Below are 18370 nucleotides of genomic sequence, written 5' to 3'. Positions count from 1 at the left end.
TTGAGTTTCAAAAACTTTAAAAATATTTTTGCATACATTTCGTAGGTATTTTTAGTGATTATTTTACCACATTTTGTGCGAATTTAGTACCTTGATAAATATTAAAAAAGTATATTTCTACCATTAATGAGCGCCATTGTAGAACGTATGTATACTTTGTATGTTAAAGTCCCTATACATGTTAATTATTATGTATAAAATAAAACCATAGAGAGACGGCGTGGCGGTCGTTTGAGCGAATGTAATAATTTTGACTAAAAGGATAGTGGTCCTTATGGGCGAGTGAAATTATTTTTACGTGAACAACACCTGTAGACTTTGATTTACCTACGTTTAATTTAATTTTATTAATTTTTTTCTATACATTACCAAGTTACAATATTATTACACCATTGTCTAAGTTAAGGTATATTTTATGAAAATTATAAATGTTTTTATTTTTTAAAACTGTATATTACTATAATATTATATTGTATATAAATTAATTCACGTATTAGCCTATCCATACTTATTTGCTTAAATGGTATTTTTGGCGGAATAAGTACTTTTGCCCGAACGGTATATAATTATGCACCAAATCTGTTTACAGTTTGGGTAAATTTACCTAAACGGTCTATGCCAAACCATAAATGGTAAACAAACAGCAATTAGTTATGGTAATTTCTATTACGTTTAGATTGAAAATGTTAGTTTTCACGCAAAATTAGACAAAGTTCCATCGCATTTTATCCAGATTTATCACTGAAAACTTGTAATGGCAATTTATTGGTACGCTTAATTTTAAATAAAATTTTAAATTAAAACAGTAACTAAACCCAATATATAAAATTAATATAATATATATGTATTTTGTGTAAAACTATACTGAAATTGAATAGTATAACGGAAAACAAACGAATTTATATTTTAAATAAAACGTTTTTAAATTTAGTTTATTTGTTTTTTTACTTAAATACATATGTAATAAGAGATAATATTTTAACTATTTTTAAATTTATTTTATTTATAATTTTCATAAAATTAAACATAAAAATACATTATAACCACACAAACTACTGCCTATAATAGTTAGTCTGAAAACATGAAGGAAATTTGTCTAATTTTTTATGGATACTAACATTTTCATTTTTAATGCTGTCAAGGAACTAAAGTGTGAACTAAACTGTAGTATATTGTATAGAAAAAAATTAAACGTTCTTGGTTCTACGTGTTATAACCTATGTAGGAACTTCCCTCTATAGTCAACGATAATTATGTGAAAAGTTTTCGTATTAGGAGTAATAATAAAAACATGTAATTGAGGCGTGTACTTTCAAAACCAGCCAAAAGCACATTTTTTGAAAACCGGTATTTTCGCATTTTCTAAATGTTCACACTGTATTACAAGTGCTTAAAAATATTGAACATCAAATAAGGCAATAACTGGTATAAACTGACCATGGAAAATTGTGATTGGTATCAAAATCAATTCTCTCTGAACAAAACAAATGTTGAAAATGGAAAAATTGCAGTTTTTTTTTTATTTTATTAGTTTTTTACTATGATAATTTTGAGGACGATTGAAACGTCGTTTACCAGCTTAAAAATTATTTATTGATTTTAATTTTTAACAATAATAATTACAACACAAATAAGTAGGTGTTGCTTTAATAAATAATTGTTATTTGTATACTTATAAAGAAATTTTGATAAACACATCACCCGAAAAGTTCAATTTTTAGATATTTTTTACCACGAAAAGTCTTTGCTATATTTATAACATATTATAATATTATACAGTACCAATAGGTAAATTGGTTCATTGTCGTTCTACCTATCTAGTTATTTAAGGTTTCAACCTGCTTTATAGTAAAAAATGAAAAATGAAATGAAAATATCAATTATTTTTACATTTACATATATCATATTATTATCATACATCGTATTACGTACATTTCAATGTGTCCAATAATGCATGGAAATTGCAATACTTGATTACAACTTTAAAATCGAAACATTTAAAATACTTATTTTTATATCAAAATTCAAAAGCCGAAAATTCAATATGTACCTATTTGTATTGTCATTGGTCATATAATTTTTAAATTCCCTCTCCTCAAATGTCTATCCATTTTTTTTTCTATATAATACATAATATATATATATAGGTACAATTTTTTTTTATTTATTAAAATTAAAATGTTTCAGCATATTACATGCTATTACAAGTTTGATTACCTACTAATTACAAGTTAGGTACAATTTAAAAAGAATATTTAAAGAATATTTTTATTGAAATAGTTAAGATTTAGTTAATATTTAAAGAACATTTAATTGAAATACATATGAATTTTAAAAATTAGGTTATATAATATAGTATATACTTTAATGGATAAAATGTATTTTAAATTTTTTCACTATTAAAACGTCTCAGTTATAGTTAGGTATTTCCCAACAATATATTATAATATATAATGAATAACTATAAATCTATATAAGTATTTATTTTCCGATCGTAATGACGAATAATGAATGTATTTGTTTGACATGATAAATTGTGTATTTTTGAGAAGACCATTATTTGAATTTATCATAACATTGAATGTCATTTCTGATAGAGAATTAGTTGATAAAGGTAGTTGGTACATTATTCATAAGTTAAGTTATAGGTTAGATTTGTTGAAAACTAGGCGATTCATTGTAATTTTGTAAACCACATTTACATTGTAAACCAATGAAAAACCAACGAAAACGGGATCATTAAATTGTATAGGTTCACTACCGATTTTTGACCAAAAGGATTTTCTTTTTTCATTGTAATTAATAAAGAAATAATTGTATGGAATTGGCATTTTCACGAAATAATATTTAAATTGTTTAATTTGTTTGGTCTCTGTTTAGCTGCTTTTAATAAATATTTGAAATGCTTAATATTTTTTCAATGTATGTCGATAATAACTCTATTTACCTACAGGTATTTGAAGTATAATAATTAATATATTATTACTTAATTAATTAATATATAATTACTAATTAGTATTATTATTAAATAACATCATTGGAAGATAATATTACCTATTTAATTAGTTTATGTATATATTACTTATATTCTTGTAAATTCTGTTTGACGAATTGAGTCATGATAAATCTATATTTCTGAAGATTTCAGATAACGAAGGCTTTTTAAACTTATTTTTTTTTTTTTTTGTATCAAATATTCATTTTAAAGGTCATTTCATCCAAATACAAATACGATCATATATTTAATCATTAGCAGACTTTTATTAATATGAATTTCTTATCAAATAATTTTAATAAGAATATTTTTACAACAGTGAAAATAATTGTTTCTTGTGTGTATTTATTGCGTAGAAAAAACTAAAAAAATTGTTATTAGTTAACATATTATTTTCATTAAATAAAAAAACCAGGAAAGTTGCTCTAAGTATCGAGTATATTACTGTTAGTATAGGTATGGTATTTTGAACTTATTTTTGACATGTACATCACGTATTTTTATTATATTCTCAATTATTATTGTATTATTTTCTATCGTTAATTATTCTTATAAGTCTTTTTAATTCGATTCCGTAGAATGCAGTCGATTGAAGTGTATAATTTATGTTTAAGATATAAATAGATAGCTTCAATGTTTAATGCATATTTTAGAAATGTAATTATGTATAGAAAATAATACTAAGCACGATGGTGAAATGTTTCAGATAGGTACCTGCGCTTAATATATTTTAAATGACAACAAAATACCGAAAATCGTTAAAATAAACAATAATTATGTATCGTTTAAATAGGTATCCGAATTTGTCGACATTAAGTCTTAAATCTATTATAGGAACACTGTGCCAATTATAATGTATGCCGGAAGAACAATTTATGAAGTCTTTTGTGTTAAATTTATAAGATTTCAGTGTCAAAATTAAAATTAACATGATTTTAACTTATCTTGACAAATCTTGTAAAAGTTTGAACTCTAAACGCCAATAAAAACGTATGTAGCTGAACTCTAAATTATTATTTTTCGGTTTCAACTCTATAACCTTTGATTTAGAACTAGGAACAACAAAAATCGATCTCGTTTCGAGTTAAAGTCGGGCTTTGATAAACATCGCGCTAGAAGTGAACCGATATTTGTTGCGGGATTAATAATTAGCGACTGGCGTGGTAAATTATGTGTAAAAATAATTATTTATTTGTCTATACACCGTAATGAACATGATAATATTTGAGTGATAATTATTTTTCTACGATAACTGGCTACAATACGGCCATATTATACATATTATACTAACTGCAGGATTTATTATACTAACGCGAACGTCTGATAAACTGCGTAATAGACTTTAATCGCGGCCGTGGTCAGCGTAGACGCGGTGACTTATTGGAAACAAAAAACAAAAACGAAAAATATTACAATACTCCTAATAACGTACGCACATGTTACGTGTAATCGTATAATATTACGCTGTGAGATATTCCGTCGTTGTCGATCGAAAATATTAGTAAAACAACTAACGGTCGCGTCTCGATCGCTGCGGAGTCCGCGACCTTTGGGTCGAGCACAATATTGTGTTTTGATAAGACTACAATAATGACCGCTTATAGTAATTAATGGCTGTTAAACGAGCGTATCGTATACACATTAGTTATGTTATAATATTATAATTAAATAACATTATGCCTAATCAATACGACGTGGGCATCATATACGTACATTATTATAATATGTATATTATGTTATAGTGGAATTGGTAAACGTAAAAACCGTCGGCAGCAATCAGCGAGGCCGGCAGACCGCGATATGACGGCCGTACGGTTGTCGATTTTATCGTTGCGCAAAAACGTGCCTTGACCTTTAGAATTTCGAATCGTAAAAATTTGTTTTTTTCCGCTCGGAACGCGGTTACCGGTGAGCATATAGAGGTATAGGTACTCGATCGCGGAGTAAATCCACTAAAGGCGCCTACCGTAAATATTATTGTGGAAAAACGGTGTTGCGCGCGTAACACGGCCTAATTAGATTATGAATACGCGGTGGTTATTGCGAAAAAAAAAAATTGAAAATACATAAAACACGACGTTCGTAAACATGGCCATAAAAACCTACTGCAGTACGCCGTTATTTTTCTACGTACATTTCGCACGCACGACACGACGCAGTCTATCTGTTTATAATGATATTATTATAGTACTGCATAACAAAGGTACGGACTATACCCGTAAATACGCGTGTTTACGTCTCTTTATTTTCGCCGTTTAAAACAAACAAAGGCCTGTACGTTAGAACAATATTATTGTTAACTAAGTTGCACACACACAAGCGCGCGCGCGCGGTCGGTCGCGTATACAGAGTGTCCTTTATAGGCCGATCGCAAACGATTTCTGTAACCAAGTCAATACCTTTTTTTTATATTTTACATTTATTTTGGTATCGACGGCTGAGAATGGTACCGACCTTCAGATCATTTCACCCCTCAGCCACCACCGCTTATTGTGAAAATCTTAGTACATGAGACGAAAAAGAAAACACACAATTTACCTCCGTATAGCTTTGAACTTTACCACAACAAACCTTCGCCCTACATATTATATATAATAAGATTTTTTTCTGCATCTCGCACCGGTTAGTTGGTTAGGATTATAGTCGGGGAACCCAACCCAATTTTTTTTTGTGATGGTATCACGGCGCTACAGGGGGGGGGGGGCGTAAAGTGCGATTGAAAACAGAATTTTTGGAAACACGATTGAGAGCGCTCGATTTTTGATTTTTCCAACATAGCCAAATTTAATTATGTTGTCGACCGATAATTTGAGTACGATAATGTGTTAATGTTTATCTGACTTTTATCGGATTAACCGGATGTATATTAGTAACTTAGATACCTTAACTTAATTGAGTTTTTAAGAATGGGGGCGAAAGTTTTTGACAGGCCCGTAATAATAATAATAAAAAAACCACTCGCTCACAATTACATTTTTATCTTAATATAAACAGCCTTCTCAGTTCTTACATAATTATATAGATACTTAGGGTAGTTACTAGTAGTTACTCTCGTCATAAATAACATATTTCTTTGAGAGATAACATTGATTAAATAATACATATATAATATGTACCTATTAGCATTAAGTATAGCATTGCTGTACTATTTGATTACAGTATTTTGAGAGGAATTTTACCTCAATTTATGTCTCATTTGCGCCAAATATGAGTATAAGGTATTTACAAAAAAATAACAAAACTAGCACATACCCGGCCAGCCCGACAGCGGCCCACTAATGACATGAGGGGGGAGGAAAATGACACTGACTCATTTGCAATTACTTATTTATTACATTTTTATAGATATATATAACATATTTTAAATTTTTTATGAATAATATATATTAGGTACATATTTTTATAAGTTCATAATTATCAGGTATAATCCTGTTCCAAATCTTTTATTTATTTGGTGACAGGTACCCGTATATTTGCACAAGATTATTAAAATTATTAATTTATGAATTTTTTCAGGAATATTTATTTTATGTTTATACTCCTAAATCGTTTAATAGCAAAATAAATGATATGGAAGTGTTACGCGTAAATTCGTTCTCGATCGTTACTATTTTTGGGGGGTTTTTTGAATCAGCGGTAAGTCCTTCGTTAATTTTAAGCGTTCTCAATCGTCCGGCCAAAAAGGTATGGCGTTCTCAATCGTCCGATAGCCAAGTGGACACTTCACCCAAGTGGATCGTCTTTTCCCGCTGTATCCGTATCATACACATTAATCATCTATAATACAACATACCTACTTATATTATCTACATTAACAAATATTAACACGAGTTACGAATACGGAGGGGCTCTGTACTCTGTTCCTCCTAAGTCCACCTTCGGTACATACCGACAGATATATATAATTAATAACAACACTTACCGAAGGTTATTTTTCGGTCTGTTTATAACAATATGATTATGTATCGATATATCGATCGACCTCTGAACTGTCTCGGAGCGAAACACTCTGTATAACATCGTATTCCCGCGCAACGAGGTATATACCTATATATTATAATATACGCGTATATAGATACGACTGTATTAAAATAATCGAACGCAATCGACATTTACGTACACACGGCAATAGGCGATTATATTGTCGGACCGTCGAGGAATAATAATCGTGGCCAACAACACAATCGTTTCGATTGGCCCGCGTACCGCCGATAGACGTCCGACGAATACGAAACGCCGGCCAGAGATCGAACTTTGACGTCGCAGAGTTACCGTCTCCCGCGACATCGCTGCAATCGATGTGCCACGCCGATTCCGTCTCTGCGAATCGCTATACACGTCGCAGTGCAGTTGAGCACACCGAAAAAACGCAGGTCGCCACTCGCACGCCGACCGTTCGAACGATCCGTCGCAACGCGTGCGTGTGTATCGTATACACCTACTGTAATAGTATTACCGTTATACCGTAACATTATAATTTAATAAATAGGCGCCGAGACACAAAATGGTCGCTGAAGACGAAAACAATGACGAGATCGTAAGTAAATAATAAAATACTAATAGAATAATATAACATAGAGTATAACGACATTATATAATATGATGACGGTGTGGCATCACCTAAGGAATTAAATTTATTGGTCGGTCGCTATAAATTCGCACAATTTGCGGAACGGCTGCGGCCCAAAAAGGGACCGGACGGCGTGTACGAATATTATTATACGGACACACGACAGCGCACGCACGACGATTTGTTTCTCTGCAGACAAGACGATCAGATAAAATTTTGGCTTTGCATTGAGACGAACGTACGAGTGTAATAAGTATGATGATATTACAACAGTCACGAAAACGTTGACACGAAAGGCACTAATATCAGTTATACTGCGTATATTGGATATTAGGCGTTCGAAACGATGGAGATACCGATACAATTAAAACGAAATGATATTTAATTTAAAAAAGTTCTTTTAGGGTGATTTCCCGTACACGTTTATTCATTCGGCTCACGATAACGTTTACTTTACTTAAAAAAGCATTCATATTTCGTATGAACTCGTAAACCTGTCCACAGTCTGATAGACAGAAATTTTCAATACATATTTAAATTTGTCGACAACTTTACAACCATTTCTTGGAATTCTTTTACGCTAACATTATATTTTAAAATAAAATTACAAAATATTAAACACATATCGGCTAAAAATTGAAGTATCAAAGTACAGAATTTAGAAAAATAATGATTAACTATGTAAATTGTATTTTTTGGTGAAATTCATTTTCAGAAGTTCTTTCTGACAAATAAATCGCTAATAAAAAAGCAAATAGTTTTAGTGAATTAAACGAAAAAAATCGTGCTGTATTATATGTAGATGGGTGTAAGGGATTTACAGTGAAAAAAGTGACGTATACTGATAATTATATTTTACTACGCACACGTCCACATGGTTCGTATGCACGCACTATTATTCATATTGCCTATACTAAACTCCTTAAAAACTATATTATTTGTTGGGTTAGTTATTTAAAAAAAAGTATATATAGACAGTTAAGCAGCCTCTCTCGTTACTTAGAGGTAAAAGTTATATGATTGATTTATTCGTTATTCAAATTAAATTATTTTTACTTTTTAATAAGAAATGGTAATGCTACTTTAACGTTATACAAAAAAAAAAAAAACAACAATAAAACAGAATATTGCGTTTTTTCTAATATCTCATCAATCGTCAACCAACGTACGTGAAAATAAAATATTGGTATAATAATGTGATGAAGAAGATTTAAAAACAAAAATAATAATGTATTATAATATAATTCGAAACCAGTGAATTATATAAAGTATCTACAAGTTACAATGCGAGTAAATATGTCACCAGTCCATTGAAAACTAAATTGCAATGAATTAATATTTAAAATATTAAACCATAAATTCAGCGGCGGATTGGCCCACCGGGATACCGGGAAAGTTCCCGGGGCCAATGTACATGGACACTTGATAAGTGGTGGGCCTGTCACACGGTAATTTCTCGGACCGGATATTTTAGTCAATCCGCCGCTGCCGTTGACTATAATAAATATTTATGTAGGTATTATGGTTTTTTTTCAGAATAATTGAAATTTTTTTTTATAATCATTCAAAATATATTAATTGTAAATACGAGAATCTTAGGTAATCCTGATCGAAAAATTGAACGAACTTTGCATCATAACATACTATTATATTATTATTTATTATACACACTGTACCTAATGTAAACTATTTAAATTCAAATCTAAAGAATCTAGAACACATTTTTTTCCCGTCTATAATATATTATGTTTTGCAATCAGTATTTATTTTACGAACAATTTTAAGCTTATCTGAGTGTTTTTTTTTTGTGTTATCGAATTTATAATAGACCAAAATATACAATTAATAAGCCACATAAAATTTCTACAATTATAAATAATTTGTATAGCTAATAACTATATCGTACAATTAATCTTTTATTTGGTATTATGAATATAAATATATATATATATATATTGTAATGATGTTCATCCTTCATTAACTATTATCTCTAAGTTTATTCCTAGTACCAATCTAAAAGTTATGAATATAAGATAAGAAACATATTTAATTATAAATTATAATGTATTATACCTAATCTATTTTTGTAACAATATTAAATAGGTATGGTCGAATTTTTTTTAAACACCTTTATACGCAGCCCTTTACTCTTTTATAAATTATATTTTGATATTTTTTAATTATTCAAATAAAATAAAAATAACTTACAAATTTGTATACTCATCATATCATTTCGTATTATAAGATTTCAACAAATAGGTGTATAGATACAATTCAGTCCTGGGTAATAGAATTAATAAAGAATTAATAAAAGCATTTATTATTGAAATTTAAGACTGCAGAACAATACAAATTCCACATATTTATATAAAATGTATTTTTTTTCTAATTACCATAGATTATATAATATCCATATTATATACTTATAATATATTATATTAATTGATTTTTGTAGTCTATTTGCATAATGAAAATAAATATACATACCTACTATATTATATGCATAATTTATTATTCATTTTATAACGTTCCTTTGACCTTTAACTAAATAATTTATTCATTTTTATCGTGTGAAATATAGTTCGAAGAAACCGAAGTCGAAGATCCTTACTGTCTGGAATCAAGTCCACTTAAATTAACATTTGAGGATATAACGTCTGCCGCTTACAAGATAAAAGATGGTGTAATCAAGACAGCGTGCACAGTGAGCGTCATATTATTGTTTTTAGTTTATATTATTTGGTATAATTTTACTATTTTCATTTTTAACTGTCTATTATTTGTGTGCAGAGATCGCATTTGTCCAATGTCGTCAACATGGAACTTTATTTAAAAAAGGACTTTGTGCAGTACACCGGAAGGTATTGTTAACAAATTATTTAAATCGATTGCAATTGACAGATAAACTTATACATTATTTATATACGTATAATTTATGTTTATGAATCTATACTATTAAGAACTTCAGGTACTCGATGAATAAAAAACACACCTAGACAATTACGATAAGTAATTCTAAAATATTGTAAAAACCTTACCATTAATTTAAAAAAATGGTATTTTAATGTATTGGAATTTGCGAGGTCGTCCTAAGTTGGATATTTTAAATTGATCCACCTATAAATAAGAAAATAAAATAAAGTTGTGTATTTCAGTTTCAAGGAACGCGGTGCATGCTACGCGCTGATGATGTTGTCCGACGAGCACAAGCGAAACGGCGTTATATCTGCGTCTTTGGGCAACCACGCACAGGCTCTATGTTACCACGGTCAACGGCTCGGTGTACCGGTGACGGTAGTTATGCCCACAGTTGCACCGATAATCAAAATCGAAGCTTGCAGGAATTTTGGAGCAACCGTAATCATTCAGGGCATCAACATGAAAGAGTCTAAGCACATAGCGCTCAAGCTGTCCAAGGAGAAAGGGATCATATACATCAATGGGTCTGTACAGAGTATATTTTTATACTAATTATTTAGTAATGCCACAACACTTGATTCGTAATAACTAAACACAGGATATTTAAATCAAAATATAGCATAATAAATTATATCACAGTATATCCATCGTTACCGCCAAATTACGAAAGTTACATGATACGAATATTATTATATTATTATTAGACTCCTTGTTTCAGTAGATCACTCATCCCCAAAATAAAACAACGCACTTTGGTATTTTTTTTAAATATTTTTACTATCAATTATTATTGTTGTCGTTTCCTCGATGGAATTCACCATTCGAATACAATATTATAGCCCGAGATTACTTATATTCTGCAATAATCAAAAAGTTTAAAAATAATATTGTATAACATATATTAAACGAAAAGTATAAAGTATTTAACTGCGTTTTACAAATTAAAAACGATTGTATACTGCAGGTACGATCACCCTCACATAATGGCCGGTCAAGGTACAGTGGGACTTGAAATATTAGAAGACGTCCCGGACGCAGATGCGATCGTCGTTCCTGTCGGTGGCGGTGGTCTGTTAGCTGGCGTGTCATTAGCCGTCAAAACGCTGAAAAAAAACTGTAAAATTATTGTAAGTACGACTTTTATAAAACACGAAATTAATTGTTCAAAGGATTTGACGTACTTCTACGATTCGAACATTTATTTTTCTCCAAAGAAGTTTTTTCCCGTATTTATATATTTCTTCTATCAACGCATTTTGGATAAATGCCGCTATATAATTACATATTAATGTGTCATAGTAAATAGAAAATTATCTCTGAATTTTTAAATAATTGTTAGATATTTTCAATCATTTGATGTTCTCGTTAATATTATGTTTTTTAATGCATATTTCAATGATAAAAATTTTATATAACCACACGGCGTCTTGAATAGGCTATTTAGCTACTCCACTGTAGCCGTGCGCCTTACGTCTATTTAACGAGGAAAAACGTAGAGCAATAATTAATGTTCTATAATCTGTAATAATAATATTACGATAATATTTTGCCGACTTGTTAGTGTGTAACAACCGAACATTAGTATGTAACAGAATATGTGAGTCTAATCTAGACATTTTATTGTACATACGAATGCGTGTGGTTAATTTTTAAATTAATGTATTCTGCATGCGCAGGTATACTCGTATTAATACGTCATTATGTTAGCGAATATTAAAAGTATATCATCTCAGAAAACTGTAAAATTTTGTTAACATAGACCTTAACTATGAAAACAAATTTTTATTCATAAAGATGTTATTATTTAAAAAATGTTATAATAATTAAGCAGAAAAAAAAATTGAAATCACTTAAACAAAACGTAGTGAAGTTGTTAATGAATATTAAAACTAAACATATCAAACCAAAATATATGTATTTTAATTATTTTACAACTTACAACTATGGTTTGTTGAAAAACATTAAATTTTTTTTTGATCAGAATCTAAATAAATACGGTCTGAATTATTGTAACGTATTTTAATATACTAGACAACTTAGCAAACATATTCACCCTACAAAATGTTTTCCGTTCATTATAAATTAACTAAACTTTTTGGAATTTTTTAGCAAGTATAACTACCTATAATCGTTTTATAGATTTTATTTTCAAAGTGATTTTTTTCAAAGCTTTTTTTATGACAATAAACGTATGTTATGTATTGATGAAAACCTTTTTTCCACCTTTTCTCACTTTTGAAAAAATATATAAAAACGTTGGTATAGCATAATAATTGATAAAAAATGTTTAAAATTATATAACGCTAATATTATAATAGATACTATAGTTTATAAATCATTATTTTGCCCAATATCTTTGAACCTGTTATCACTGACTATAATATTATTATCTTTAGAGTGTACAGCTAAATAATTCTCAGAAAGTGTATGCGAATTTTATCAGAATATAATAAATTACATATTACCCTATTTTCAGGGCGTCGAATCCGACCGCGTTCCGAGTTTCACGAAAGCCATGGAAAACGGCAGTCCGATAACCGTCGACGGCAAGAGCACTCTGGCCGATGGCTTGGCCGTGCCCAGAGTCGGGTGTAACGCGTTTGCCACCGCCGCGGGTTTGGTTGATAAAATGGTAAGTACGCTTCGTCCCAATCCGTTGTTCCGTACTGGTTAAACGACCGGCTATATAATACCACCCAATCACACATTTTCTAAGCACGACACGCGAGTAGGTAATAAAAAAAAAAATGCGAGAAAAATATTGAACGGGATTACAGCTTGCTTTAACAAAACAAATCATAAGAAATTCGATAGAAAATTAATATTGATGTTTTATATCGCGTCCTTGTCGTCTATCTGACTGTGCTGATGTCGAATTCTCAATATTTTCCGATGTGCCACGTGAACAATTTTACCGAAAAGAAAGCACATATTATAATATTATCATTGTAAAACTGTAGGTAATATAACATTGGTAGCTCTGATTTATAACAGTTTATACAATTTGTCACTTGTGTATAAGTAAATCGTTGTTGCGTAGTGATGGTGTTAAGGGCGACGCAAATGGGTAAAATCCTGTTCCGAAGACTAAAAAAAATGTATTCAATTAATTATGATGAAACACGATTTTACGCAATAATAATTGGTAAAATTGACTTTTAATTATTGACGTTTTTCTCTTATCGAAACGGTTTCAAATGTTTGGTATTTTTGATACACGACTCACTACAGGTGACTTCTGTTATTAACTTGGTAAATACATACCAGTATGTTTTGCTATAATTTTTCAAAATATGGATTATCCGAGCTTTATGTTTAGAAAATCAGTTTAAAACACTGTTAGATAAGTACTAGTGAGAAAAAAAATAGAAACATATTATATTCTCTTTAGTTGAAGTCTTAATATAAGCCACACTAGATTTAGTATTTAATTTTTGATATAATAGAGATTTTTAATTATTTATGATTTTTCATATTGAGGCTGTTAAAAGCGAACCAATTTTAAGGGGTTGTATTTAGGCAATATTATATATCCATCGTGAGTAGTTATGTGTAACTGTGTGTGTGTTGTGACTGATCAATAGTGTGCGTGAGTTCCCCGAACGCTTTATGTAATTAAAGATAAACTACGGCTAAGATTCTTGGAAATCAGTATCGTACATACGCGCAGTCACACGTCAGTACGTCACTAAATTTCGCGATCAAAAAAGTTTTTACATGAAAATCCCAAAATGAGGAAGAAAAATTCACCCAGTACCAAAAGTCCGATTTTAATTTTAAAAACATATTTGAATTCCTTATTATGTTTTCTAGGTTATGTAGGAAATGGATTTTCGATTTTTTTGTTTTGTTTAATTACTATATAGTAATAAATAAATAATATTGATACATCATTTTTTTTTTCAAAATTCACCTTACTTTAATGTTACTAAAAATAAAAAAATCGAAAATCCATTTCCTACATAACCTAGAAAAGAGAATAAGGAATTAAAATATGTTTTTAAAATTAAAATCGGACTTTTGGAGTGAATTTTTCTTTCGCTTATTGGTCTAAACCAGTGGTTCTTAACGGGGGCGGTACCGCCCCCTTGGGGGCATTTCGGTCTCTCTGGGGGGCTATAGTTTTGAAGGGGGCATTGAGGGGGCGGTGAGCTTTTTCAAACGAAACAAAGAAATCGGTTGGACATTTGCAACAAAGGTGATCTACGTTTAGCTTTGACCAATATCGAACCAGACATCGACACATTAGCACCTACTCATTAGGCTCAGGGCAGTCATTGATAGGTATAATTTTTATACTTTATGATTTTTTTTTCACAATTAAGTAAATCTTATTGTATAGTAAAATAAAATTGTTTTGTTAAGTGGTGTAAAAAAAGAGTCTATCTAAAAATAAGAGTTTTTACTTTAATTAATAATGTTATAATATGCTGATGAATAAATTAATAAATATATATATATATATATATGTATATAAGAAGAAAATTTGATTTTGCATAAGAGGGGAGGGGGTTAGTAGTTACTAGTTAGTTATTACGATAAAGGGGGCGCTGAACTAAAAAAGGTTAAGAACCGCTGGTCTAAACACTCTAAACGCACGAAAAAATGACGAAAAAACGACCCGCTTTCAACAGCCTTAAATGTAAAATATAAATAAGGCCCCGGAAAATATATTGTCACTACACTCACAGAACCATTTACATATTATAATCACAATCACCTACCTCTGATCACCAATTAATTCAAACGCAGCGAAACGACGGACTACGGTGTACTTTATTATATAAATTATATAAATATTATGTAATGATAGCAAAAAAATTTCATTTTTCTAGATTGTGGTCACGGAGGAATGGATATCGATGGCAATTCTGCGACTCGTCGAATCAGAAAAGTGTGTTGTGGAAGGCGCCGGAGCCATCGGACTAGCGGCCGCGTTATCGGGTACTTTGGACGAGTTTATAGGCAAAAAGTGAGTGGGTAGCGTTGAACTATCATTTATGATGTAATATTACACGTTTCCAGGCTTGTGTTTTTATTCCCGATTGTAATTGGTATAAAAATTTCAAAAAATAAAACCAATTTTTTCGAAATCTGTTTGATAATTGTTTAAAGGTATTTACAGATAGAAAAAACACACAAACTACTAATCAAACTAAGAGTTATTTAGTCTTGAAAAAAAAATAATGGTAATTGAAACAGCAAAAAATTATTTTCGTATAACTGGTGTTGTAATGGTGTGTATCAAAAGAAAAATCAATTTAATTATTGACATAAAAATTGTTATGGTAGGTTATTATATTTTTGATAGGTCATAAATCGAGAACGTATATTCTAATAGATTAAAATAAAATGAAAACCATGTGTTCCAAATAATAATTAACTTTTATTTTTCTCTTACCCCACTTATCAAGTTTGTATCTAGTTACTGTTGAAAATTTGGTCTGGTTCGTCACAACGACGGTCAATTATCAGTAAAATATTGGATGTGATATCTGAAGATTATAAACGTTGGCTTGACGATGGGCTGACGTCGGTTCTTCCTCGTAAAATTTATTCAAATGGTTATTTGAGATATAAATCTATATCGCTTAGTCGATTATGTTATAAATTAATTTTAGTTAAATAAATATAATGACTATTAATGAATTTAAGTGATATTAAATAATTATCGAAAATTTACAATTATTAATTGTCGTAATAATTAATAATTAAATTGCAGAGTTGTTCTGTTGCTGTGCGGTGGCAACATCGATACGTCCATTTTGGGAAGGTGTTTGGACAGAGGACTGGCCATCGATGGTAGACTAGTCAAATTTCACGCGACATTGAGCGACAGGCCCGGCGGCATCGCGGAACTGTGCAGAGTATTGGCAACGATTGGCGTTTGCGTGAAAGACATTATACACGAAAGGGCTTGGTTGTCGGACGACGTTTTCAGCGTTAGGGTCAGTGAGACTGGACTATTTTGTTTTTATTATTAAAATTTGAAACGCTAGTTTTTTAAATATATTTTATCAAAAATTGTAAGGCACCTATTGATTGTAATGAATTCAGGTTTCATATAGAATTTAAAAAAAATAATAAGATCGATAAAAAAGTGAGAGCGTAAAATGTTGACTTGTTTCGTGATGTGACCAATGTTTGTTGTTACCTGCCTATTTTTTAAAATTATTATTTATTATGGTACTCCGACATCAAAAGTCAGACATTTTAAGTACCGTTATGTCGAACAGTGATTTTATTGTTATAATATAATATAATAAAATATATTATAACAACTTAAGTAGATTTCAAAAATAAAATGGCATCAAGCAAATTATTAATTAAATCATGTTTTTGAGTTTGGTCTCTAGAAAAATAGTTATTATTAAAGCCCGTAATTTTAAATATTTAATTTTTATTTTATACGATTATTATACACTGTCAATATTTATAGAAATTTGATTTATGTCACAAAAAATTCAATAGTACAGTACAAAGTTTAATTTGTATTTCTATTATTGTTTTGAGAGGAACATTTTTCGTAACGCATTATTATTCTAAAAAAATTAACAAAACACTAAATTTAATCTAAACCTTCAATATTGTTAACTATATCTATATAGGCACTATTTTCATGTTTGTTTACCACTATGCAACCTGTAAATATGATATTTGTTTACCTCCACAATAACATAATAATACGTCATAAAATCGCGTTTTTATATATTATATTGATTTATGACATTTATAGATACCTTGTGATTTTTTTTGTTATAGGTCAAAGTCGTATGCGAGACAAGAGACTTGAAACACGCTCAAAAGCTCCAGGAGGTGATATCGAAGAACTACAGCTCTTCCGTGTTCGGTAACATACCATTACCAAAAGTTCTTTGAACTAAAATCTTATGTATTTTTTTTTTCCATTAGTGTTTTCTTTTGATTTTTCGTTATAATATTACTCATTACTTATTACTGGCGTACTGTATTGGCATTATAATATTTATAAATAAATAAACGTTTTATTTTTGTACTGCAAACGAAGATATTTTTTATTTTGTATTTTGACAATTAAACACACACACACAAACACGCATAACAATAATAATATAATAGTTTTGAATTAATTTGAAACAGTTACACACACAAATTCCATTAGATTGGATTAAACATCGTTTAAGTGAAACGACCGATTTGCTAACACACAGAACGCGTTAAAAACGAATACCGAGCGAATTCGGTTTAGTATATTAATATTATAGAATAAGATTAAAGTATACAGTAGTACGTATATAGTTAACACTTAACAGACTAAGTTTTTAAAAGTATCAATAATTAATAGTTATATAATGAGAATTATTTATTTATTCATTTTCAAAAAAAAAAAAAAAACAAGTTTAAAATTGTACTGACGTTAAGATTGTTGCTATTATGTTATGAGTTGTACATATTCTTATAATTTCTATAAGAGGTAGATATTGTTATAAATAACATTTCCTTTTGACAAAAGAATTTAAAAAAAAAAACACACATTTGAATAGCGACATTTCGTTGCGTATCGCATAAATATTGTACTGTATTGGTTCATTAAAAGTTTTTTGAAACGGTTTAAAATATTAATGTATTTAATATTGTGTAAATTGAATTGGTACAACAGTTATAACCATTGGACGGGTAAATGGTATACACGCTTTGACGAAACAATATTTTTCCGATCAAGTTGTTTTTATTATGTTAGTGCAGTTAACGATCATTTCGATGAGAGATATATATTTTTTTTTTGCGACAAATACATTTTTACGATTTATCTACTTCACGACGTGATCGGTTTTTTTTCACGGCCGTATAATGTTTCTCTGAGATTTTTTCTTTTTACATAGCATCAGTGTCATGATATTCTCTAC

The 18370-nt window shown here is 29.8% G+C and overlaps 1 protein-coding gene across 1 annotated transcript; it reads left to right on the top strand.

Moving 5' to 3' along the window:
* Nucleotides 1-7117: 7117 nt before the first annotated feature.
* Nucleotides 7118-17506, top strand: LOC132924350 (L-threonine ammonia-lyase). Its single transcript, XM_060988598.1, has 9 exons — nucleotides 7118-7532; nucleotides 10147-10269; nucleotides 10356-10426; nucleotides 10721-11008; nucleotides 11449-11611; nucleotides 12961-13116; nucleotides 15320-15456; nucleotides 16207-16432; nucleotides 17247-17506. Exons 1-9 carry the CDS (start codon nucleotides 7500-7502, stop codon nucleotides 17361-17363), a joined length of 1314 nt encoding a protein of 437 aa, XP_060844581.1. The 5' UTR covers nucleotides 7118-7499; the 3' UTR covers nucleotides 17364-17506.
* Nucleotides 17507-18370: the final 864 nt, after the last annotated feature.

The sequence above is a fragment of the Rhopalosiphum padi genome, chromosome 3 (assembly GCF_020882245.1).
Source record: "Rhopalosiphum padi isolate XX-2018 chromosome 3, ASM2088224v1, whole genome shotgun sequence".
Classification (NCBI taxonomy): Eukaryota; Metazoa; Arthropoda; class Insecta; order Hemiptera; family Aphididae; genus Rhopalosiphum; species Rhopalosiphum padi.
Note: the sequence above shows the minus strand (reverse complement) of the source record. Positions and strands in the feature narration are given on the sequence as shown.